Source organism: Protopterus annectens, chromosome 7.part0 (genome assembly GCF_019279795.1).
Source record: "Protopterus annectens isolate FY-2018-M chromosome 7.part0, PAN1.0, whole genome shotgun sequence".
Lineage (NCBI taxonomy): Eukaryota > Metazoa > Chordata > Ceratodontiformes > Protopteridae > Protopterus > Protopterus annectens.
The window spans coordinates 1,265,945,148-1,265,971,126 of record NC_056739.1 but is presented as its reverse complement, the minus strand read 5'-3'; the positions used below and the strand labels follow the sequence as shown (position 1 = coordinate 1,265,971,126).

The 25,979-nt window shown below is 42.6% G+C and overlaps 1 protein-coding gene across 1 annotated transcript in view; it reads left to right on the top strand.

Annotated features, from left to right (window-relative positions):
• The window catches only part of AAGAB (alpha and gamma adaptin binding protein), a gene marked incomplete in the record, with an annotated part of 888,073 nt that overhangs the window by 521,738 nt on the left and 340,356 nt on the right, over positions 1-25,979 (top strand). Inside the window, 1 exon segment of the mRNA XM_044077879.1 lies at positions 25,175-25,257. Within this exon segment, the coding sequence (XP_043933814.1) occupies positions 25,175-25,257 (83 nt within the window).

Below are 25,979 nucleotides of genomic sequence, written 5' to 3'. Positions count from 1 at the left end.
AATAAGAACCGATGTAAATGCTGCTCTTATAAACTTAGAAAACTGCTAGAATAACAAGGTTTATGCTATCATGCATTGCCTGAAGGATATCAATTCTGAAAAAACTGAAATGCGTGTCATTATTCAGTGACTTCCTTTCTCAGTGATTTGTCGAAAAACCACAACTTTTATGAGCGATAGACCAAAAATATGTGACAAACTCTGGACAGCTGAGACGCATACCTCCATAGCATTTACTACTAGAAGAAAGTCCAGTCGCCCTTCACCGAACAAACTTTTTTTCTGTTGGTATATCCTCGATTTAAACAGGCACACTGGTTGGGCTGACAAACAGAATACACATTTTTGAATAGTAATGAGCCATCATTGTATAATCAGAAATAAAACCTGCTCTCGGATTAACAACACAGATTTAGACCCAAATGCAGCAATCTTCTGTTCTCTTTTGTTTTAGACCTAAAAAGGCCATTTGAAACATTAGATCATGATCTGCTGCTGCTTAAACTAAGGGATTATGGGTTCTCAGATGCAGTCACCTTGTGGTTCCAGAGAGATTTTTACAGCAAGCCTTTTATTATGCTGAAACATTTTTACTCAAACAGGTTTATTTACTAATGGTGTTCCACAAGGATTGGTCTTCGGCCCGCTTCTGTTTTTTGTATTTATAAATAGCTTAATGTGGGACCTAACTAATTTAAATATTATTAATTATGTAGATGAGTTTGTCATAACTCAAGCCACACAACACCTTTCCCTCTGCCCTACAGCAAGCCTTTGTCTCCGTCTGGAATTGATGTGCTGTCAACAGTTTAACAAGCAGTACAAAGAAGTCCTCACTTATGATGTTTGGTACATCTGAATGGCTGACCAGAAGTCAAGAAATACCCCACTGGAGTCAGCCAGTGTAACAGTACTCTACTGTTTTCAAACTCCTACCAAGACAACAACCACTGAAGTTCTGCATTAGCTTAAAGCAGTTGAAAAGTAAACCCCATCTTCTTACCATAGAAGTTCATTATTCTGTAGCTATCATTGTTAATTCCTCCTAAACCAGAATATGCATGGCCTGTTACAGCTACCTTGTCAGCACATTGCAAACCATGAAAAATAAAATTCCAAGAGTCGTACAGCGTTTGAGCAATAGCGAATATCTGCCTCACTAATGCAGAAAGCTAGATGATCTGACATTGCTTCTAGAGCCAGCTACTTAATAAACTCAACTTCCAAATTGCTAAAAGACCAATATTGTCCCCTTCTTGCAAACGCATTAAAACTGTAGTACTCGTACTTCTCAAGGGGTACTGACAATGATAAATTAAAAAGACCTCAATTCTCCTCGACTCCCTTTGAAAAATCTTTCCACAGACTAATCCCTGTCTCTTGGAACAGTGTACCCAATGAAATAACTCTGTAGTACTTCAAGGAAAAAGAAACATTTAAATGAAGGGTTTAAACATACTTTCTTTAGATATTCATATTAATGTAATCTTCAACTCTGTATAGTATTCTTAAAGCATAGTACTACACTACACCCTTGATTCAGGAGTTCACAGCACATCCATAATAGTGTAATTTTTCCTTGGCTAATGATCTACTGCTATAAATATTCAATACTGATCTGATTCATGTCCGGTCCTAATTATGTTGTGCTGGTTATGTATTATGTAAAGCTATGTTGTCTTATGTACATCTGTTATTGCAAAGCATTTTTTTTTCATTATAACTTTATATGCCCATTGGTCCAGGTTGTGGCTAAAAAGGGTTCTGTAGCAGCACACTTGATTAACAAGACAGGTTGTAATTTTCTGTTAAAACTTTCTCTGCTGGCTGTTGTCCATCAGTTCCTTCCTAGCCAGTTGGACTATTAATTCTTTATCACAGGTAGGAGGGTCGACTGGGAGGGGGTCATCATTTAGACAACCATTGGGGTATTCGAAGGATTTTTGTCTTGGCTCTGTGTCTCTGCCCCCCCTCCCCATGCATGCTGTGCTTCTGATGGAGGGCATGAAGTGAGCTAACCAATGTGGTAGTTTCTCAGTTCTGAAAGGGACGTTGTTGGGAAGTAGCCCCGCCCTCTCTCTTCAAGCACAGGAAGTGGTTTCTCTGGTGTTCACTAGAGAAATCACACTTCCCTCTGTGATTTCTGTGCACTCATTACCTTCCCCACCCCCTTCTTTCCTGTCTTTCCCTGTTTTCTGCCTGACTACTACAGTGCCGGGGGCTACTAATAGAATCCCTGTTGCCTGACTATCGATAAGGACTTTATCCCTCTCCATCATGTTGTTCTTCAGTCAGAGTTCATTTATGATGTAAGTAACTGTGCTCTGGTCATCTCACAAATGTCATGGCATCAGACTTCACAATATGCAGTTTTTCCTGAGATCATAATCCTTCTGTAAACACTTTGATTCAGATAACATAGTGGATATGGCATTTCTTTCAGTTTTTTTATGACAGTAACCTCTGTTTTAATGTCAGGGTAATGAGGCCCGATGTGCAAGTTTTCCTACACAAGTTTGTACAGAGATTTGGTGACTTTTAGAACTAATAATTCCTTTGTTAGACACTTTAGCTGCCAGCCTTTGTTCAAAAGTAGTAAACAAGGTTAGGATTTAATATAAAGTAAAAACTAACCAAACAAATGGTACACCCAAGGATAAATGTACCGTTGCCAGTCAGCAGTATAATCAGCAATCCACAGTATAAAATGGCAATGAAACAACCAGGCACTCCGTATTTTTTCTCCAGTATAAAAGTTTTTATTCACAGACAGACAATGGTAAGCGCTTTTGCTAAGTAGCTTCTTCAGACCAATATAAAAGACATAAACTAACTTCATTATTTAAACAAATTCAAATATCTTTCAACCAATCACTGACAGTCCTGACTCTCTTCAATTAAAATAAATAGAATTTAAAGGCATATAGAGGTATATAAATATATTGCACTAGCGTTCAAATAAAATACATCTATTAACTAAATATGCATAAAATATACATAAAAATACTAACTTATATAAGAACAATCCTTATATAAAAAATGAGAGGAATAGGGAACAAGGACATACACTATGTACATATTTTCCTATTTTTAAGAAGGGGTTTTATAGATGCCCTTTCCTTAAGTCCTTTCCCTTTATCAGCTCTAAGGACTATAATCCAGTTTGTTTCTTTCATCTCAGTATAGTTCCTTATGTCTCCTTCCATAATGCTTGGTTTAATAACTTCTCTAACTCTAAAGTTAAACATGTGTGCATCCCGACAACATGACATGTTTTGAGTGTGCATTATGTTCAGATTTTGTCCTAATACTATACAAGTGCTCTCTTATTCTGTCTCTTAAAACCCTATTAGTTTTCCCTATATAAAATGAGTGGCAGCACTCACACATCGCTAAATATACCACGTTTGATGCAAGACAGTTAACTGCAGCTTTCAAAATGAATTCTTTATCCATATCTGGATGTTTAAATTTATTGTCAGTGTTGATAAAAGAGCAAAAATTACACTTCCCACATGGTTGTGTTGAATTTCCAATTTCCTACATTGTCTACATGTTTTAACTCATTTCTATAACAGAGGAGTCTCCAAGTTTTTCCTATTTTTATATGAAAACATGGGTCTCTCCCCTATCAGTTAATTTATCTCTGTATTTACTGTTAGTATAGGCCAGTTCTTAGAGTATTTCAGTTATTTCCTTGTCACTTGTACAGTATAATGGAATTTTTAAACATTCATTGGTAGAACTCTGCATGTCAGCTTGTCCATCTGTCCTACATGGACCATAATAAGGTGAGGCTATATCCTTCCTTATATCACTGATAGCCATTAAATTTCTCTCAACTTCTTTCTTACCATAGCCTCTACTTATAAGTCTTTTTCTCAGGTCAAGAATTTCTTCCTCAAAACCTTTTTCCGTAGGATTTAATGTAGAGGCACGCATCCCCTGACCTTTAATCAAGTTCTTAAATATATAGCCAGGGTGCATGCTAGTCCTAACCAACAATGAATTCCTGTAGCAAGGCTTCCTATAAATGCCAGTGTTTATTAAGCCATTCTGTAGTCTCTCAATATATAAATCTAGGCACTCTACCTTGTCACAAGATGATGTCATAGTACAAGTGAGAAATTCAGTCATATTATTAACCATTACTTGAAAATCTGACAGTTGTTTTTGACTACCTCTCCATAACAGAAACAGATCGTCTACAAATCGACGATAGAATGTAATGTTCTGTTTGAATATATCAATCTCAATTAAGATGTTATTCTCCCAATTTGCTAGAAACATGTTGGCGAAGCTATTGGCACATGACGTGCCCATAGCTTCGCCATCATTTTGGATATACATCTTGCCATTGAACATGAAAATATTGTTCTCAGGAACTATTTCCAAAAAATGGCAGATAAGATCTACCTGTGTTACACTATAATCACTATTTGTAGACAAATAATTGTATGTATATATATTGTATACCCACATTATTGGGAATAATAGTAAAAAGTGACTGTACCTCCAGTGTGACAAAAATAACCCTATCCTAGGTTGTAAGATATCTGGTATGCTCATAATAGTCCAGAAGAAATTGTTTAGTATCTCTCAATACTTTTTTATTTTTATCTATTATGGGTCTCAAATATTTCTCTACATACACTGATAGGGGCTTTGTTGCCCACCTGCTACAGTCGGCCTCTTTGGTGGCTTCAGGCCATGGTTATGGGATCTTCGGTAGGTCCTGTATTATTGGAATCAGGGGACTCTCAATTCTTAAGTATTTATATGTCTCATTGGTGATTAATTCACTCTTTAAATTATCTAATAATATTTCAGAGATAGTGTCCATCACATGATGTACTTGTGTTACTGCAATTAAACTATAATATTTGGTGTCACTCAACATTTTTTTCATAGATTCTATATAATGTTCCCTGTCCATAATAACTATGGGGCCCCCCTTATCTGTAGGTCTGATAGATATTTCTTCATTATTTTGTAATCTTGCAAGAGCTTCCCTCTCTTTAAAGGTCAAATTATGTTTCAAATGTTGTTTTTTATGATGTCATCTCATAAAATTTATGTATTTCTTTTTCTGTCAATTTCAAGTAGGCATCATCTAATGGATGGTTATTCGGTATATAGGTACTAAGTTTCTTAAATGGACATATCTGCTCACTGTGGTTGTTGCCAAATTCTAATTTCAACATAAAATTCCTACAAAATACTTTTAAATCTAAGATAGTATCTGCTAACTTACTTTCATAAGTGGGAATACAATTTATTTCTTTGTCAAGTACTGAAATCTCCTCAGATGTTAAATTGAGACTAGAAATATCCCACACTAATGTTTTTCTACATTCCCCTACATCTTCTTGATTGTCTGACTGGGGCCTCTTTCCCCTGAAAATTTGCGTTTCTGACACCCCCGGCTCATCAATCTCGTTCTCCTCATGCCTCTGTCTGTATTAATGGGCAGGGGAAAAGGGGGGTTAAATGGTTCATTGCTACCCTGTTGAACATTATCAAAAGTGATCACTCTACTTGAATCTTGCCCTTTTGTAACTTTAGGTCTAACAACTCTGTCTTGCATAACACGCATATTGGCATTATCTACAGCATTTGTTGCAGGAATGTTACTAATAGTAACTACTGGATATAAATTTTTATCTTGGCAACACACAATATCATTTGTATTATTAACATTTCTATCTTTACTAACATTCAATACATCATTCATCTTAACCACTTCAATGTCATTAGTCTTTTTTTGTATATCCCCACTCACGGAGGAAACCACTGTATTTCCTCCATTATTCATATTCCTTTCATGGGGTTGATTCAGAGACTGTCCATTCCTAGGCCACGTAAATACATGTCCAGCTCTAAAGTCATTAGTGTCTCTGATTATTTTAATCTTCTGTTGTAGGAGCTTCCACTCAAAAACAACAATGCTATCTAGTAAACTCTCAAACAACAGACTGACAACATTTTCCAGATAATTCTTAAAAATAAAGTCTTGCTTTTCTTGTAGAAACTCCTTCAGCCTCTTTTATTCAGGTCTGAAGAAGTCAATTAATAGTTTTGTATAGTTTGCTCTTACCTCAGGGTTAAGCCGTTGCCACCATGCAAGCAATTCTGAATGTTGTGTGTCTTGTGTTGGCATATTGAAGACTCGTAAACCACGCGTAACGATTTGCCTGGCCAGGCATGTCTCAAAATGATAGTGTTGTGCCTGTAATCTTTTCAGTTTAAAAAATTGTTCCAGGCCTTCCAAAAGTTGCTGCAAAATCTCCGTGTTCTCCGACATGCTGCTCGACTCTGTATCACCAGAACTGTCATCAAAATGAAGAAGGATATTCCGGTCTTTCAAAAGATATTGCTGGAACCTCTCCGAAAGGTTTCCATTTGTTTCTCCACTGTTAGTTGGATTATAATCCAATTCAATGTCAGCATTTTGTTGTTCAGTCATGTACCCAAGGAGTACCGAATACAATAAAAAGTAAAAACTAACCAAACAAATGGTACACCCAAGGATAAATGTACCGTTGCCAGTCAGCAGTATAATCAGCAATCCACAGTATAAAATGGCAACGAAACAACCAGGCACTCTATTCACATACAGACAATGGTAAGCACTTTAGCTAAGTAGCTTCTTCAGACCCGTATAAAGGACATAAACTAACTTCATTATTTAAACAAATTCAAATATCTTTCAACTAATCACTGGCGATCCTGACTCTCTTCAATTAAAATAAATTGAATTTAAAGGCATATAGAGGTATATAAATACATTGCGCTAGCATTCAAATTAAATACATCTATTAATTATTCAAAATATGCATAAAATATACATAAAAATACTAACTTATATAAGAACAGTACCTTATATAAAAAAGTAGAGGCATAGGGAACAAGGACATACACTATTTACGTATCTTCTTATTTTTAAGAAGGGGTTTTATAGATGCCCTTTCATTAAGTCCTTTCCCTTTATAAGCTCTAAGGACTATAATCCAGTTTGTTTCTTTCATCTCAGTGTAGTTTTGTATGTCTCCTTCCCTAATGCTTGGTTTAATAACTTCTATAACTCTATAGTTAAACTTGTGTGCATCCCCTGACAACATGACATGTTTTGAGAGTGCATTATGTTCAGATTTCATCCTAATACTATACAAGTGCTCTCTTATTCTGTCTCTTAAAACCCTATTAGTTTTATCTATATAAAATGAGTGGCAGCACTCACACTCCACTAAATATACCACGTTTGATGTAAGACAGTTGGCTGTAAGTAGAGGCTATGGTAAGGAAGAAGTTGAGAGAAATTTAATGGCTATCAGTGATATAAGGAAGGATATAGCCTCACCTTATTATGGGCCATGTAGGATAGATGGACAAGTTGACATGCAGAGTTCTACCAATGAATGTTTAAAAATTCCATTATTCTATACAAGTGACAACAAGGAAATAATTGAAATATTCTCTAAGAACTAGCCTATATAACAGTAGATACAGAGATAAATGAATTGATAGGGGAGAGACCAATGTTTTCATATAAAAACAGGAAAAACTTGAAGAGACTCCTCTGTTATAGAAATGACTTAAAACATGTAGACAATGTAGGAAATTCAACACAATCATGTGGGAAGTGTAATTTTTGCTCTTTTATCAACACTGACAAATTTAAGCATCCAGATAACATAATACCTCATATATAAATACATGTATAAATGAAAGTGCATATGAATATGTATATGTATATGTTTTATATATACATATTCATATAGGTTCATAGGTTCATACTAGGCTATCTGCCCAAGGGCATTTATAAGCCTAGCCCATAGTTATGTGGCTTTCGCCACCCCTTTAGTTTGAATAAAAACTATGCCTATCATTTTGCTGTGCCTCTGTCAAGCAGTGACGCTGAAGTAATCCCTGGGGTATATCTGCAATCTCCCATCCATTGGTCAAGATTCCTCTTGAACAAGACCAGAGAGGTGCTCTGCCTCACATGTACCGGGATTTTGTTCCACAGCATAGGGAGTCTCTGGGTGATGAATCTGTCCCTCCAGCACGTTCTATTTATAACCGTGTCAAGGTTTAAGTCTCCCGCCCTTGTGGTTCTGAGGGATCTAGATTTTTTGAGCTGAAGCATATTCATCAAATCTGGGTTTGACATGGCCTTATATGTCAGGCACAGGTCACCTCTGAGCAAGCGGTATGAGACTGAATAGAGCTGGAGTTCTTTCAGTCGGGCAGCATAAGACATATTTTTGAGACCCTTTATCCTTTTGGTGAGGAACTTTTGGGGCCTTTCAAGCTGCAGCAGGTGTCTGGTCAGATACATTCGAGCGGGCATTGTACTCAATCATAGGTCTAATAAGTGATGAGTACAGGGGGACGATGACCTCCCTTGATCTAGATGTGAATCCCTTCATGATCAGGTGGGTGATATAGAAGGTTTTCCTAACTACTTTAGCAACATGAGTGTCAAACGAAAGGCTACTGTCAACCTGGGTCCCCAGATCTCTGATGACTTTTTCTGTGCTCAGTGGATTGCCACCTATATGGTAGCTAGGGGTAGCCTTGTTTTTCCCAAAGGGTATGACTATGCATTTTCATTTATACATGTATCTATATATGAGGTGTTATGTTGTTTTAGAATGGTTTATATAAGCACTGGCACTTTAATGGAATAGTTGTTTTCCTGCCTTGGAAGCTATTTAAGTTTGAATGATTTTAGTTATGTTATAGGTCTGAAGAAGCCTAGTGGTGAAAGCGCTAACCTTTGTTATATTTTTATGTAATAAAACAATGCTTGGATATATCTACATTATTTACGACCTCTGCTTGGTGTTTGGAGTACTTTGGATGATTACAGCTGTGTACTACCCTGCCTCGCTCCAGTTATTATCATTTTGTTTTATCGTTTTGGGTTTGCTTTTGTTGGCTGGGGCTTTAACTCCATGCAGACACATTGTTTTTGGATAATAGAAAGGATGTTCTCCAGTAAGGAGAAAGGTTGGTCTGCCACAGCTGGTGTCCCGTCCTCCCTCTCACCTGCACCTGCAACCAGGCATCATTCTGCTCCATGACAGCCCAAGTCTGTTGATATTCAGTCCGTCCTACTTGCTGGGGTCCCCTACCTCTTCCCTTGCATTCTCTACAGTTGAAGTGTCCAGCAAGCGGCCATGCAAGAGGAAGAACCTAGACTCCCTTGAGGAGTTCCTCACCAAGGAAACTGATCTTGAGGAAGAAGGGAGATCCCCTAAGTCCCCACATGACAACACCTCCTTTGGTGATCTTTTGGAGCTTATTTACTAGTGTGGGGGCTGGACCACTGGTGGCAGCCACTACAAAGAACGACATTTTAAGAGGAGAATTCCTCAGTCCATCCCCCAAGTAGAGAATGTTGGGCTTTGGGCCATCTAGGGAAGCACTCATGCCCCAGTAATGTTCACTTTAGGGGCACTCGGCTACCTTTGCCACCTGACAAAGATTCAGTGTAATTTAGTTGTTGAAGTGTCCAGGAATATTAACAGACAGCAGTCTCCAGAGGTTCATAAGACTCTGGATACTCAGTTGTCCACTCTTCAGTTTGTTTCCAACGTCTCCGTGAGGCTCATCTCCAATGCAGCTGATGGAGCTTCACGAGCCATGCATTGTTATGCACTCTTTGGATGAAGTTGTACAATTTCATGTACTGCTTCAAGGCATCCTTTATCAATGCCCCATTAGAGGGCTTCTCTTTATTTGGGCAGAAAATAAAAAGGCATTCTGACTAGGACTGAGCAAGATGGAAAGACACTGTCTGTTGATGGCGTACGTTTTGTTATCCCTCAGCAAAACTTCTCATGGAATCATGGGAGGGGACAAACATCTTTTTTTTTAGGAAGTCACAGCAGTCTTTCCAGGATGCTCCTTCAGAAGGCTCTCCTCATGCTGGGGGAGGGGGGGGGGTTAACCACAATGGATGCCAGCCTCTGGACAGGGGTGGACCTCAGAACTATGTCTTTCACTGAGCATTCTCTGGAAGGCCCTTTTAGTGGTCCTGAGGGGTTGCCTGATTGTCCTGCTGTGGAGGCATTTGGGGATCACTTGGCTCTTTACATAGAAGCTTGGGAGGTCATCGTCTCGTATGCATGGGTATTGAGTCATATCCAGAGGCTATACCATTCCATTTTTAAAAATATCAAGTTTCAGTTGCAGAAGTCTCTTCAGACATTCGACTTCATCAGAGACAGCAGGCAGCAGTAGAGGTTCAAAAGCTGCTGACGAATCAAATCATCCAAGAGGACCCGCCAGACCAACAAGGATCCAGGGTCTATTCCAGGTTCTTTTTATGCCAAAAAAGAACAAGGACCTCAGCCTGATTCTAGACTCAAACTAAATCTCTTTGTAAAATAGGCCAAACTCCTGATGGTCATGGTGTAGTCTGTTCTGACTCTGCTGAGGAACTAAGATTGGTTGTGCTCTATAGCCCTCAAGGACATCAACCATCATATCAAGATAGAGAGATAATCCAAGATATTCCTGCACTTTTGCTTGGGAGCTGGTCATTATCAATTCAAGGCCCTGCTATTCAGTCTCATCACTGCTCCCCTGGGTGTTTACCAAGTGCATGTCAGTGGTGGAAGTTTGGCTCCAGTTTCAAGAATTTCAGGTCTTTCCTTACCTGGGCAATTGGCTCCTCACTGCCCACACAAGAACATCTCGAATCAAGGCCAGGGATACCTTACTCCATTTGTGCAGTCATTTGGGAGTAATTGTCAGTTATCAAAGTCAAGCGTGTATGTACCCTGTTCAGACAGGAATTCATAAGCGGTCACTTGGATACCATTTCCGAAATTGAAAAACTCCTGAGTTCCAGTGTAATCAGACTTCAGTCTCCAACATGCTGTTCTGAAACTTTTGGGCCACGTGGCAGCTTCCATAGTGTTGGTCCCATTAGCGAGGTACCATGAGTGCTGTTCATTGGACTCTTGCAGTGCAGTGGTTCTGTTTAACTCATCCAGTGGACTTTCCTGTAATAATGACAAAAGTTTGTTCTGATCAGATTCAGTGGTGGTTAGTCACCTTTGGTGACCAACGGGAGACTGTTTGTTCTTCCCATCCATTGGCCCCAATCACCATAGACGCCTCCCTTCTCGGGTGGGAGGGGGGGCATTTTGAATGGAGGACAGTTCAAGGAGTTGGTCTTTCATGGAGGTCAGTGTTTTGGAGAGGAAGGCTGTCGTCCTCGCATTGCAGGCCTTTCAGGATGTTCTCCCCAGTGGTGTGATTTTGATCCAGATTTGACCGTATGTCTATCATTTGATATCTGAACAAAATGGGAAAGCATAATCTTATCTTCTACCGAGGGGCCACGAGAGTTTGGCAGTGGACGATCTCATCTCAACGGTTTCTGATTGCAACACACTTCCCCAGGAGGTCCAGCATGCAGGAATATTCTTCCTCATGAGTGGTCTCTTAATCCAAGAGTAGCAGCTTAGATTTGTTGGTGGTGCAGCACTGTGTTGTGACTTCTTTGCTTCCCACTCCAACACCAGATGCATCAGCTGTTAACGCCTTAATTAATCCTCAGGGACAGTCACCCAGAGACCCGTTTCTGTATGCTTGACCCCCAGGTCTCCTATACATGTATCCTCCTGTGTCCCCCTGGTGATCAAGTTTCTTCAGAAGGTAGCCCCATTGCAGAGCAACAATGATCCTCATTGCTCCCTTTTGGCCTCATCAGGTATGGTTCCCCTGTCTGTGACATCTTCTGAGATGGCCCATCTTGGGTATTGAATCTCATTCTGGATCTCATTTCTTATCCAGCGGCTCTGCATCCACCCAACCTTTGGACCCTCAAATTTAACAGCATGGTTTCTCCAGTTCCTTTGATGGCCAGAAATCCGAAGCTATCAGATAATAGAGTTGTGTATATTTTGTAGTTTTCCCAGAAGTTGTCTACCAGGAAAGTGTACGCAAGTAAATGGAAGTGCTTTTAGATGGTTGGATTTGTGGGGGAGTTTATCTTTTCCTGCTGGATTTGTGAGGATTTAATCCCTTTCCTGCTTCCTTAAAGATAGTCTTAGATTTGCCTGCAGATTTGTTTAAAACAGGCTCTAGTTATTCTACGTTGAAGGTGCAGTTGGGAACCATATCAAATTATCATGTTCGCAGGGATAATATTCCCTTGGCTGCACTAAATTTCCAAAGCATGTCTCAAAGGTGCATTTCTTTTGCACCCGCCCATTCAGGTCCCCCTCTCTCTCTCCATGGGATTACCCTTCATGTTGCACGTCCTTGTAGGCCTTCTCTTCGCACCTTCTACTACTTCAGATCAGAAGTTTTTATCTTTGAAGACATTATTCCTTTTGGCTGTTACTTCGGCCAGGCAAGTGTCCGAGCTACAAACTGTTTCTACTATTCTCCCATACCTGATGTTCCACAAAGATAGGATTTCCCTTTGCATGGACCCTTCTTTTCTTCCTAAGGGGGCTACTGAGAATAATTTGAATCGAACAATTCATCTACCTGTATTTTTCCTAACTTTTTAAAGAAGGGCAAATACTTTTTGCATTGTTTGGATGTGCATAGACAATTGAGATTGTACTTTTATGTACTTGGTCAGGACAAAATCTTTTAGGAAGTCCAAAAAGTTGTTTCCTTTCCAAATCTAAATTGGGTATACCAGTTTTTAAAGTTGTTATCCAGTTGTCTGTCAGGCTTCATTTCCTTTTCTTATACCATGAGAGGTAAGACTTTGCAAACATAAAAGTATCTCCAGCAGAGCACTGGCTGCAGAGTATGGCTTTTTTATCTAGAGCATCTTTAGATGATGTGTATGCAGCAGCAACTTGGGTAGGCTCTCACACCTTTGTGTTTCACTACAAGCTGGACATTCAGTCTAGGTCCAAGGTTTCATTTCGCTCCATCATGTTGCTGAATATCCTTCATTATTTCCTCCTAGGGTTGTTATGTGGCTGGGGACTCTGTCCCACAGGTTGAAGCCTGAAGAGGAAGACTACATTGGATAAGAAAGTTATGTACTTACCGTAATGATAGATGTCCTTTTCCTATGTTGCAGTATTCTAGGTGTGGGACTTCCTGCCCTCAGGCGACTTGTACGTTGGCTTCTATACAAAAGGTTCAGCTTGGCTGCTGTAGTGTGTGTGGTGTGTGGTGTGTGGTGTGTGGTGTGTGGTGTGTGGTGTGTGTGTGTGTGTGTGTGTGTGTGTGTGTGTGTGTGTGTGTGTGTGTGTGTGTGTGTGTGTGTGTGTGTGTGTGTGTGTGTGTGTGGTCACACGTAATGCCATAAACCAAGGTGTCTTAAATGTGATGTCTGCATGCACAATCCTCAGATCTTTTCAGCCGCAGACGACATTCGCATCGTACGATCGCTTCTTCACAGACATCGCATCTTAAATAGAAGTAGCCTGTTAGGTTTCAAACTTTATTTTTGACAATTGTTATAGCTAAAACTTGGTTGTTGTAGCCTTAGCTGATGTCAGGAAAAAAGGGAAAGTGCCAGTGCAGGCGCCAGATACCCCACAAGGACGGCCATGACAGGTGTGTTTTTTTGCTTAGGCCAGGAACATGATTACTCCTCCTGCACTATTTGTCAGTCATTTGTGCCTAGGACCTTACACAGCCATCTAGCCTCATTAAATCTCTACCTCAAGAACCAACGCCTCAAACGGTTGGCCCGTAGCATGGATCCTGCATCGGAGGCCCGCACCTGAACCTTCACACAAGAAGGCCAAGTTTCCTAGGCCTTCTTTGCGTGCAGCGCCGCTTACCGACAAACCGCCAACTGCCGATCTAGGGATTGAGGTGTGCTCAGAGGATCCGTCGACTGCAGCGACGTCCCTTGAGGAAGCTGTTTTGCAGCTGACGACCGGCACGTCCTTCAAGCTCATTCAGACATCAACACCTGTCGAGGGGGAACCAGTTTCGGTGGTACCTCAGGCAGGGATCAAGACTTCGGATGTGCTAAATCTCCAGACCAGACGCCAGGCCACTCTCTACTTCCTCTCCAGCCAAAAAAAAGCAGAAAACTAAACGTATCTCCTCTTCTTCAGAAATCACACCGGATTGGCAGGCCTCACTTCCTCTCTCATGCAGGCCTTTGTGACCCTTAGGCTTTCAGCCTCAGCCACTTCCACCCTGCCTCTTTTGAGCCCTAGGCATGTCTGTGCTTCTTCCCTCCCATCCATAACCCCTTAGGTCAGGGAAGAAGAGCATGACTCTTCTTTCTCTTCATCAGAGGAGTCCATTTCTTATGTTTCCCAGATTGCCCCCCCCCTCCCCCTCTCCAGGAATATTACTCTCCGGATGAGGAATCTGTGGAGGGAAACTGTCCCCCTGAGGACATTACTTTTGGTGAGACCATCACCAAGATGAAGGATTACTTTAAATGGGACACTTTCTAAATGACTGACACCCAAAAAAGGTACTTTAATCTGCTGCAAGTGGAATCCCCCTCCCCTTCAGCAGTTCCCCCTGATGTTCATCGTGTTACCCTGCTGCAGTCATCACACTTGGGTTATCCTGCCGTCAGGCGGTCCCGCAGTCGGCCTGAGTTCCAAAGTCTTGGTCCGGTGTCGGTTGCTGTCGCTTGTTCCCTGACATCAATGCGCCAGGGGTATATAAGAGGCATCCGACGCCATTTTCTTCAGTCTTTCTTGCCACGCGGTGCCCGAAGCAGAAGCAGTTCGCAAGTGCCGGTCGGTCGACACCTGAGATTTTCGAATCGAATTTCAGTCCGAAGTCTTAAATAAAGCTAAGTACCCCGTTGGGGAACCTTTTCTTGCCTCAGTCCGATGTCAGAAAAAGTTAACAATTGCATTTCTTGTGGGAATCAAATACCTCATAAGGACTTCCATTCTTATTGTATTCCTTGCCTAGGCCCAGACCACGACGTCACAGGTTGTCGGTTTTGTGCTAGGTTTAATAAACTAACAAACACGGTTTTGACTTCGCACGACATTACTTTGGTAAGAAATTTAATTATATCATGCCGTCGGAGCAGCCGACGACCGGCATGCATAAAAAATGCAAGGATAAGGACAGGCAGCCTAGGACCAAGCCAGACTCCGGGGCCTTTGCTGGGCCTGTCGCCGGTTCTCCGGTTTTCATTGAGGCACCTACGCAGCCCCTGACGACCGCAGAATTGGAACCCCAGGCAGCTGCGGATTCTCAAGCGGAGTGTACTCGGCCATCGCAGCCATCTTCATTAGGCCCTTCCGACACCGGAGCAGAAGGAAATCCCGGTGCAGTAGAAACACCTTCGGTTGCAGAAGTTGTCTTCAGACCGACTACACTCACCATTAAATCTTATGCTAAGCTTAAAACTCCATTAAAACCAAAAAAAACTGTACATCAGTCTCCAGTTCAAGGCCCCATGCCTAAGAAGCAGATGCTTAAGATGGCTGAAGATTTGATTACCCTAATCAGGGGTTCCAATACCCCCCCAGATAAAAGACCAAGACAAGAGGAGGATTATGCTTCCTCTGACCAGGTTTCAGTTTCCTCAGATTCTTCTGAGGAACAGGATTACGCTTTTCCCCCTTATGAAGACTCTGATGCTGAAGACTCTATTCCCTCAGCATCTCCCCCTGAAGACTACTCCTTTGGGGAAACTTTACATACCATGAGGGAACATTTCCACTGGGAAGGCCAGGACTACTCTGATTCTAAGAAAAGGCTCCGAGAGTTCCTTTTACTACCCCAGCACAGACCACTTGCTATCCCTCCAGTTTTAGACATTGTGGATGATGTTTACTTGGAGTCTAGTCTAAATCCAAACTCTCTACCTCCTGCTCCAGCCAGACCAGACAGATACTACAGAGTACCTGACTCACACAAAGTCCTTTATAAAAGCCCTGTGGCTGACCCAGAAACAATTTCCCAGGGTCCCAAAGGGGCTAAAGCTTCTATGGCTAAAAATCCTGCGCCCTCTGAAAGGAATTCCAGAGCCCTAGATAGATGGGGAAAGAAGATATACACCTCAGCTACTCTGGCTATGAGAGCATTAAATTGCCAGTTTCACATGCTGAAATATCAGCAATTCCTAATGTCTCAATTAAAACAAAAAATGAGCACACATTCTGAGCAGTCTGAATTCAAGGAAATGCAGGATCTGTTGCATGCAGCTGAACAGGTGGGCAAACATACTTTACAATGTGGATTTGATTCATTGGAAGCTTCCTGTAGAGCAGCTGTTACTGGGTCTGTCATACGTAGGCATGCTTGGTTAAAAGAACAAACCCTACCTGATCATTTTAAAGCAAAATTATTGGATGCACCTTTACAGCAGGATGTATTATTTGGTGTCAAAGCAGAAGAGGTTTTAAAGAAAATGGAGGATAAGGCAAAGTCTATGCCAGACGGTCAAGGATTTTTTACAGGTACAACCCCCTTGTTTCAGCAGAAATTGGCCAACAAAAAACTGGTCCTTTCCAGCTTCTGACAAATCACAGAGGGGCAAATACAGATGCCGAAGGGGCAGAGGTCAGTCACAAGGCCCTTACAAACCTCGCCAATGGGGTACTGCTACCCAGAAAGGAGAAGACAGGCCCCACGCTAGCAGAAGACATACACAATGACTCAACCCTCAAAACTACCAAGCAAATCTCTCTTGGCCGCTCCCTTGGGAGGAAAATTAGCACTTTTTGCAGACAAACTGGCACATCATCACAAAAGACAAATGGGTCCTAAACGTCTCACAAGGATACAGATTCCACTTTCATACCTTGCCAAGGATAAAAGGAATGTCAAACCTGCCACCAAATCAATCGGCAGAGGCACAAAAACAAATTACAGCTCTCATGGACATGAGAGCCGTTGAACAGGTACCTACACAGGAGCAAGGACAAGGATTTTACTCAAGACTCTTTCTAGTCCCAAGAAAGGACAAAGCATGGAGACCCATTCTGGATCTTTCAATTCTGAACACCTATCTGCAAGTACCAAAATTCAAGATGCTAACACTACAGCAGCTTCTTCCCATGCTGGGCAAGAAGGCTTGGCTAGTAACGCTGGACCTCAAGGAGGCATACCTGCATGTCCCTATCAGACAAAATTGCAGAAGATACCTCCGCTTCATTGCAGGTTCAACCCATTATCAATTCTCTGCACTGCCCTTTGGCTTATCTACTGCGCCCAGGGTCTTCACAAAATGCCTGGCACCAGTTGCAGACAAAGAGGAATTCAAATATACCCATACCTGGACGACTGCCTTATTCAAGCAGAAAGCAAGGACATTCTTTTAAAGCATCTGGCATTTGTCAAACACCTTCTAAGTTGCCTAGGGTACACAGTAAATGAAAAGAAATCAAAACTAGTGCCCTCACAAAACGTAATATTCCTGGGTACCAGCTTGAATACAACGGGCCGGATGGCTTATCTCACGCCAGACAAGCAACAGCAGCTGACTCAATACTTCAAAATAATGGTGACAAAGACCCAACTCCCTGCAAGAAAAATTCTGCAGGCCTTGGGATTCATGGCATCTTGCGTACTACTACTACCATTTGCAAAACTGCATATGAGGAAATTACAGTGGTACCTGAAAAGCGTATGGACTCAGCACAGCCACAACTTGGAAACAGTGATACCACTCATTCCCTGCCTTCAACAGGAGTTTCTATGGTGGGCACAGGCATGTCAACTCAAGGGTCAGCCTTTCACCTTACCCACAGTCAGGCAAACTATGACAACAGATGCATCGGACTATGCCTGGGGAGCACACATGGCAGGACAGTGCATTCAGGGCAAATGGATTACAGATCAAAGGCATCTGCATATCAATCAAAAAGAAATGCTAGCAGTACAGAATGCCCTAACAGCTTTCAAAGACCTCTTACACCCAGGACAACTAATAATAAAGACGGACAATACCACAGTAATGTGGTACATAAGCAAGGGGGCACACATTCCTACCCTCTATGCAGGCAAGCAATGACCTTGTGGAACACAGCACTGTCTTACCAAGTTCAACTACAAGCACAATTCCTTCCAGGAAAGAAAAACACATTGGCAGATGACCTAAGCAGAAACATCATGGATCCCCACGAGTGGAAACTAGATCCACAAGTATTTGCAATGATAACTCAAAAATCGGGACACCCAGACATAGATCTGTTTGCCAACCCCCAAAATTACCAACTTCAAAAATTTTGCACAATGACATTCCACCCACAAGCTTGGAAAGTGGACGCCCTCTCATTCAGTTGGAAAACATTAACAGTGTATGCCTTTCCTCCACTGCCTCTTCTAGCAAAGGTACTGCTGAAAGTCAGATTAGAGAGGCCACAAATGATACTCATTGCACCAGACTGGCCACGCTAGCACTGGTATCCAATTCTAAGGAACATGGCCCATGGCCCACCATGTATTTTACCACAAATTCCTCACCTGCTCACCCAGTGAGACAATCAGATTCTACACAGCCAGCTCAAGACTTAAAACCTGGCTGCATGGCAAATTACCTAAACAACCAGCCAACACCTCTACCCAAAGCTGTTATGGATGTCATTCTGGAGGCCAGGAGGCCCAGCACCAGGAAAACTTATTCAGACAAATGGAAAATATTTTGCGCCTGGAACCAGGCTAAAGGCCAAAATCCCCTTGATCCAAACATTCCTCAGATTCTACAATATTTAACTGAGATGTTGCACAAAGGACTTTCCTTTTCATCTATTAAGATCCATGCCTCAGCAATTTCAGCTCATTACAACACGGATCCTCCTTTATTTTCACATCCACTCCTAAGACAGTACCTCAGAGGGGCTAAGAACATAAGACCGCCCAGGAGAGCACCAACACCTATTTTGGATCTCAACTTTGTTCTGGAAAAGCTTACACTGCTGCCCTTTGAACCAGCTTTTTCAGCTGATTTAAAATTTCTTTCATGGAAAACTGCCCTGCTACTAGCAATAACTTCAGCTAGAAGAGTCTCAGAGCTACAGGCACTAATGGCAGAGGAGCCTTTCCTCATTTTTCATCAAGACAGAGTCTCTCTACGAACTAACCCTTCCTTTATGCCAAATGTGGTATCCAGTGTGGCCCTAAAGCAAACCATTCATTTGCCCACCTTTTTTCCAAATCCCCAGAACAAAGGAGAAAGACTCCTGCACTCTTTGGACATTCACAGGCAATTACGTTACTACTTGGGTAAAACTAAGGATTTCAGAAAATCTGACCAGCTCTTTGTAGCCTATGCTGCAGGATCACAAGGAAAAGCCATCTCAAAACAGACCATTTCAAAATGGATAGGACATTGCATACGTTTCTGCTACACGCATCATGGGAAACCGGTGCCTGCTAACATTAGGTCCCACTCCACCAGGGCTACAGCTACATCAGCAGCCTTTCTCAGGGGGGTGCCAACCAAGGATATTCTGGAAGCTGCAACTTGGAGTTCAGTGCACACTTTCACCAAACACTATCACTTACCTCTATATTCTAAGACTAGAGCTGGTTTTACCACTGCAGTTTTGCAGGGCCTATTAGCTTCTTCTAACCCTGTTTAACTCCACCACCCATCTTTAGCTTTGGGATTCAACCGAAGTGTGATGACTACAGCAGGGTAACACGATGAACATAGTACAGTTTTGTACCTACCATAAATGTAGATGTTCGAGTGTTCACCCTGCTGCAGTCCAGGTTACCCTCCCTCCATCCCCTCTGAACTAGCTGGAATTATCTATACCTTTCTATCCTATACAACCTCTGTGGTGTATTTGCTTGTGCCTGAAGGTATTGTTTTATTTTTATATGTACAGTTTTATATAGCAATATATATATTGCCTACCTATTGGGGGCACCTGACATCTGGGGCAAGAAAAACTGAAGAAAATGGCGTCAGATGCCTCTTGTATACCCCTGGCGCACTGACGTCAGGGAAGAAGCGACAGAAACCGACGCCGGACCAAGACTTTGGAACTCAGGCCGACTGTGGGACCGCCTGACGGCAGGATAACCCGTGTATGATGTGACTGCAGCAGGGTGAACACTCGAACATCTGCATTTATGGTAGGTACAAAACTGTACTTTCTGCTTGCTTACTTGGATCCCTTCAATGCAGCCTCAAAGGCCCCTGACTCCCAGCCTCCGGCCCCTAAGCATCCTGACCGCTTCTGTAAAGTACCAGAGGACCACAAATTCTTAGTTAAGCCTCCCTTGGCAAACCCAGCTGTTTTTGCCACCGCAGCAGATAAGCAGTCTAGACTGCTGCCTTCTGCCTCCCTACTACCCACTGACAAAGACAGTAAGTACATGGATAGGATGGGGAAGAAGGGGTGTACACTACGTCTACTTTGGCTTTCAGAGCCATAAATTATCACACCCACATGACCAAGTATGCATTAGAGTTGGTCTGTCAAGCCTCCTCTATGCTGGCTTCCTTGCCTGACAGTCCCAGCAAGATGGACATGTCATCCAAACTTTCCTTGGCCCATCAGGTAGTCAGGCACTCCATAAGGTACAGCTACGATGCTGCAGAAGCATCTGCCATGTCTGCAGCATCTGCTTCAGCCCTCCGGAGGTACTCATGGCTAAGACTCTAGAACCTCCCCGAGGACTTCAAGGCTAAAATCCTGGACACCCCTGTGGACCACAATGTGCTGTTCGGAATAATCCGCTGGCCTTTTTAAAAATCTAGAAGAAAAAAGCAAAGAGCTCCAGGACATTAAGCACCTGCTGGTGTCTCTCATACCCAAGTATTACAGGAATTACCCTGCTAAAGCCACATTTGTAAGACGTACTCCTCAGCCCTCCTCTTCCAGGTCCAGGAGAGGGGCCAGAAGACCTAACTCCAGATCTGCTCCTCCACAGCACCCCAGACAGCCCTTTCAGGACAGAGGAGGCCCCAGTAATGCGTGACTGCCTTGCCCACCTCCCCCTCTCAGCCTTCCTTTCCCACACTCTTCCCCCTTTGGCAATCCATCATTTTACACCAGTGGGTCTTAAATATTGTCCAAAAAGGGTACTTCCTATCCTGGAAAGAGAAGCAATCCAGAAGAGGCATCCCTTCCCTCCCCAAAGAAAAACAGGCCCATCTTATGCCACAAGTTCTGGCAGATCTTCTGCAGCTAGGCACCATAGTTCCTCCAGGCGAAGGAAAAGGCTTTTACTCCCGTCTCTTCCTGGTCCCCAGAAAAGATGGCCCCTGGAGACCCATCTTGGATCTGTCCTTTCTAATCCTACATCTTCAGGTATCCTCCTTCAGAATGCTCTGTCTCCCCACCTTGCTGCCTGTCATTTCAGCCACGGCCTTCATGGTCGCCCTAGACCTAATGGAAGCCTACCTGCACATACCCATCAGGAGTTCCCATAGACAATTCCTGCATTCCTCTGGCCCTTCCTCTCATTTCCAATTTACTGCCTTGCCCTTTGGTATATCCACAGCTCGCAGGGTTTTTACAAAGTGCCTGACCCCAGCCATTGCCTTGTGCAGAACTCAATTGATGCAAATTTACCCTTATCTGGATGACATCCTGATTCTGGCAGTGTCCAGGGATGCTCTACTAAAGCATCTACATTTCACCATGTCCCTTCTGCAGAACCTAGGATTCACCATCAACCTCCTCAAATCCTGTCTGATCCCAAGCCAGGACAAGATTTTCCTCGGCTGCAGAATCAGAACAGACACAATGAAGGCCTTTCTACCTCAGGATAAGGTTCTGTCCTTAACTTCCCACTTCCAGGAAGCGCTACTATCCCAAAAGGTGACGGCAAGGCATTTTCTTCGCCTCCTGGGTTTGATGGCAGCAGCCATCCCCATGCTACCTCTGGCAAGAATGCACATGCGCAAGCTGTAGTGGTTCCTGAAGAACACCTGGTCCCAGCACCTGCATCCCCTAGAACAGGCCACCCCCCTCCTTCCCTGTCTGAAAACAGAAATCAACTGGTGGATCCAGCAAGTGAAATTGAATCCAGGGCTCCCACTACAGCCCCCCCCAACCCAAGTTATGCATACAGATGCCTCAGATTCAGGTTGGGGAGCTTCTTACAAGATTAAGGAGAAGTGTCATCCCTCTCTTCAGGCCAAACACATCAATATCAGGGAAATCAGCAGTTTTCTTAGCTCTACAGACCTTCACCCTCCTGGTTCCAGGGGTGCTCCATATTGTCACCGACAACACCACAATGATGTAGTACTTCAACAAGCAGGGAGAAACAAAGGCCTATCAGCTGTGCAGTCTATCCCTGATGATATGGGACTTAGCCTCCCGGCTCAACTTAGTCCTGCAGGCAGTCTACATCCCCTCACAGGGCAACCACCAAGCAGACCTCTTGAGCAGGACCTCCTCATCTCAACACGAATGGATGCTGAACAGGGAGGTCTTCTTAGACATAGTCCACCAGTGGGGTGCTCCACAAATAGACCTGTTTGCCTCCCACCAGAAAAGGCAATTGCAGAGCTTCTGCTCAAACACCCACTACCCCTCAGCATCTCTTGGGAGGGGAAGTTCCTTTATGCCCCCCCCCCCCCGTTCCCACTGATTCAGAAAGTCCTCCTGAAAATCCAGAAGGACAAACCAAAAATGTTGTTAGTAACTCCCTACTGGTCAAGGCAGCACTGGTTCACCCTACTTCACAAACTAGGCAAGGGCAATCACTTCGTTACCCTACAAGGTGGACCTACTGTCACAAGACAAAGGAATTCTCTTACAACCACAGGTAAAGATGTTGTCTCTGACTCTGTGGGTGATAAACATTTGATTCCATTCAGACTCCAGTACTTAGAGGACGTGCTTTCAGTCCTAAGGGAGGCAAAGAAACCTACCACCAGAAAATCTTACCTGGCTAAAATGGGAAAGATTTGCTAAAATGGGAAATATTTGCAAAATGGTGTCTGCAAAAGGAAAGGGACCCCAGCTCCGAAACTACTTGTCAATTGATAAAAAAATTACCTTTCTTCTTGTGTAAAAGTTCATCTCTCGGCCATATCAGCCTGCCTGCCCGCCCTTGGAAACCCCCCTTGCTGGCCAGGCTCGACGTAAAACTCTTCCTTAAAGGGGTCTTGCACATGAGACCACCTAGGAACCCTATCCCTCCGCCCTGGGACCTTAACTACATCTTAGAGAAATTAACCCAACATCCTTTTGAACCTGCCAGACCTTCCTCCTTACAGATGTGTACATGGAAGACCGTCCTTCTGGTGGCTATCACTTCAGCCAGAAAAGTGTCAGAACTGCAGGCTCTAATGGCCTGTCCCCCCTACACCGTCTTCCACAAAGACAGGGTGACCTTGCGAACCAACCCCTCCTTTATGCCTAAAGTGGTCAGTGATCTCTGTCTTAACCAATCCATTCATCTGCCCACCTTTTTTCCCCTCACCCACTGGAGAGGGTACTGCACTCCCTGGGTGTGCACAAATAACTTAGATTCTACCCGGACAAGACCAAGGCCATCAGAAAGACTAACCAGCTCTTTGTCTACTTCCACCCCAGAGCCCTGGCCAAGGCAGTCTACAAACAGACCATTGCATGCTGGATCAGGAAAGCTATTTGCTTCTGCTACTCTCACCACGGAAAGGAACCCCCAGTGGGAATCAAGGCCCATTCCACTAGAGCTGTGGCCACCTCAAGTGCCTTCCTGAAAGGCCTAGACTCAGCATCCATTTTGGAAGCAGCCACCTGGGCCACTATCCACACCTTCGCCAAGCATTGCAAATTGGATCAAGTTTCCAGGGCTAGAACAGGATTCACCAGAGCAATCCTGCAGGGTCTTGTAGAACCCTCTGCATCTATCACCACCCTCTTCTCCTCTTAAACTGTGGTACGCTTCCACACCTAGAATACTGCAACATAGGAATAGAAGGACATAGAATAGTTGTGTAAAATCTTACCATAACCATAGATGTCCTTCTCTTTCATGTTGCAGTAATCCTTCCCCCCTAGTCTTATACCTTCCTGTACTACCTACATTTCAGTAGGTCTCCAAGTTACACACCTGTAAACAACTGGCACACCTCCTGCTGGCCCTTATTCTCTGCCTGCTGGCCTTAGTTCTGAGGATTGTGCATGCAGATGTCACATTTAAGGCCCCTTGGTTTATGGCCCTATATGTGACGTCCCATGCACACTGCAGTAACCAAGCTGAAGCTTTTGTATAGAAGCCGAAGTTCGAGTTGCCAAAGGGCAGGAAATCCCACACCTAGAATACAGCAACATGGAAGAGAAGGACATCTATGGTTATGGTAAGATTTTACACAACTATTCTATCCATGTTGTCTTTCTCTGGTTTGACCTTCCCTTCCTCTTGCCCCGCCTTTATGGCAGTCTGTCATCATAGAATGACAGAGTAAGAGCAGTTTATTATTTCCTTCTGTTGGAGTCCTCCATCCTCCTCCTTTATGTGCGTGTATTACAATGGTGTTAGATTTAAGAGGGGCCAAACTCGATCTGAGGTATCCCCTAGGGAGCAAGGGATTGTGGGTAGGGGAGTCGGAGCCTGTTGAGCTGAAATCTTGTAGAATCGGCCAGCGTCAGACCCAATAACCCTGTCGGTTGAACCAGATGGAGACGGACATCATAGGTCTAGCTTTATGATAAGTACATAACTTTCATTTTTAGTGAACATTGTTCCTTTAAGTCTGCTGCAGAACAAATGCTTGGAACATTATCTGATCATTCAATTAACTGATTTAATTACTGAATAACGCATATTTTCTTTTGTTGCAGGCGTACCTGTTTATAAGAGATGATGTTTTTAATAACTTTTATTATGGCAAAGTGTTTTATTCGACAGAAAGCTTGCAGATTTCAAGTGTATTTTTAACTCCTTTATACTAAATTTGTGGCTAGAATATTTATTTAGTGTGTGTGTACAACACTTTGCATTGAAGTAGGTTCTCCGGAGTCATATCTAAGCCACTTGTACTACATTTGCATTCCATATGCTCGCACTGTCATAACACAAGAATAATGTCTTTTTCTGTAGAGGTACACAATTTCTTCCATCAATTTCCCAAAATGTCAGTGACACTGATAAGAGATTACTTACCTTGTGACCCATGTTTAACTTTTCAGTAGTACTTCCAGCACTTAAATTTTGTACAAGTGCATCTGATCATAATCATGTTTGAATTGTTTGTGCTTATCTTTGTGATCTTGTTTGATGTAGCAGACGTAACTTCCCTGGGTATTTAGAAATACTAACCAACAAAATTGTTCTTTCACAGACCGAAACCAGGGTTTTGGCCTTCTCACCAGTTTAGTTGGAGTACATCACAACACTGGAAGAGATGACAACCAAGAAGCCGAAGTAAGTGACCTTTTTCAATTGTGTCTTTCTGTTTTTTCTTACACTGCTGAAAACGGCAGTGAATTGCAGTACTGTTTGTTTAATCATCCATTTACATACTCAAGTTTTATAGAATTTCCTAATAAACAAAGCTAAACCATTAAATATGTGGACTCCTCATCCCCACCTCTGTGTTAAAGTGCATTGTTATTTTGAGGTTTCATGCTTCCATTAGATGCCTTACTAAAAAGATTGTTAGAATGCTGTGTGGTAAAAATAAGGAAATCTTGCCATTCTGAAATTAAGTGCTAATTGAGGAAACTTTTTTTTTTTTTTACTCTAAAACACAGCTGACTGTGCCTTTCTACAGTGTAGTTTTATTCCACAAGAGATTATAAATTGCAGTACAGTGTGTTTGTGCTTTTTGTGAGTAAGTATACTATGTACAGAAGATATTTGCTATTAGAAAAGTCCATTTGACTTCCATATTTTAACATGCTTACAGAATTAGTAGTCTTGGCCTGATCTCTGGCTTTTTCCTTCTGTATTTTCTTCTGTTTAATTTATGAATAAAACCACACATACTTGGAACTTCTTTCACTCCTACAGTCTAAACTGAAATGCTGTTTCACAGTTCGTAAAATGTTGCAGTACATCTTTGAATGAAAATAGCTTTGCACGTTATATCTTTTTCTTATGCATCATTTTATGCATTGAAAGCTAATTATTTCTGGTTCATTTCA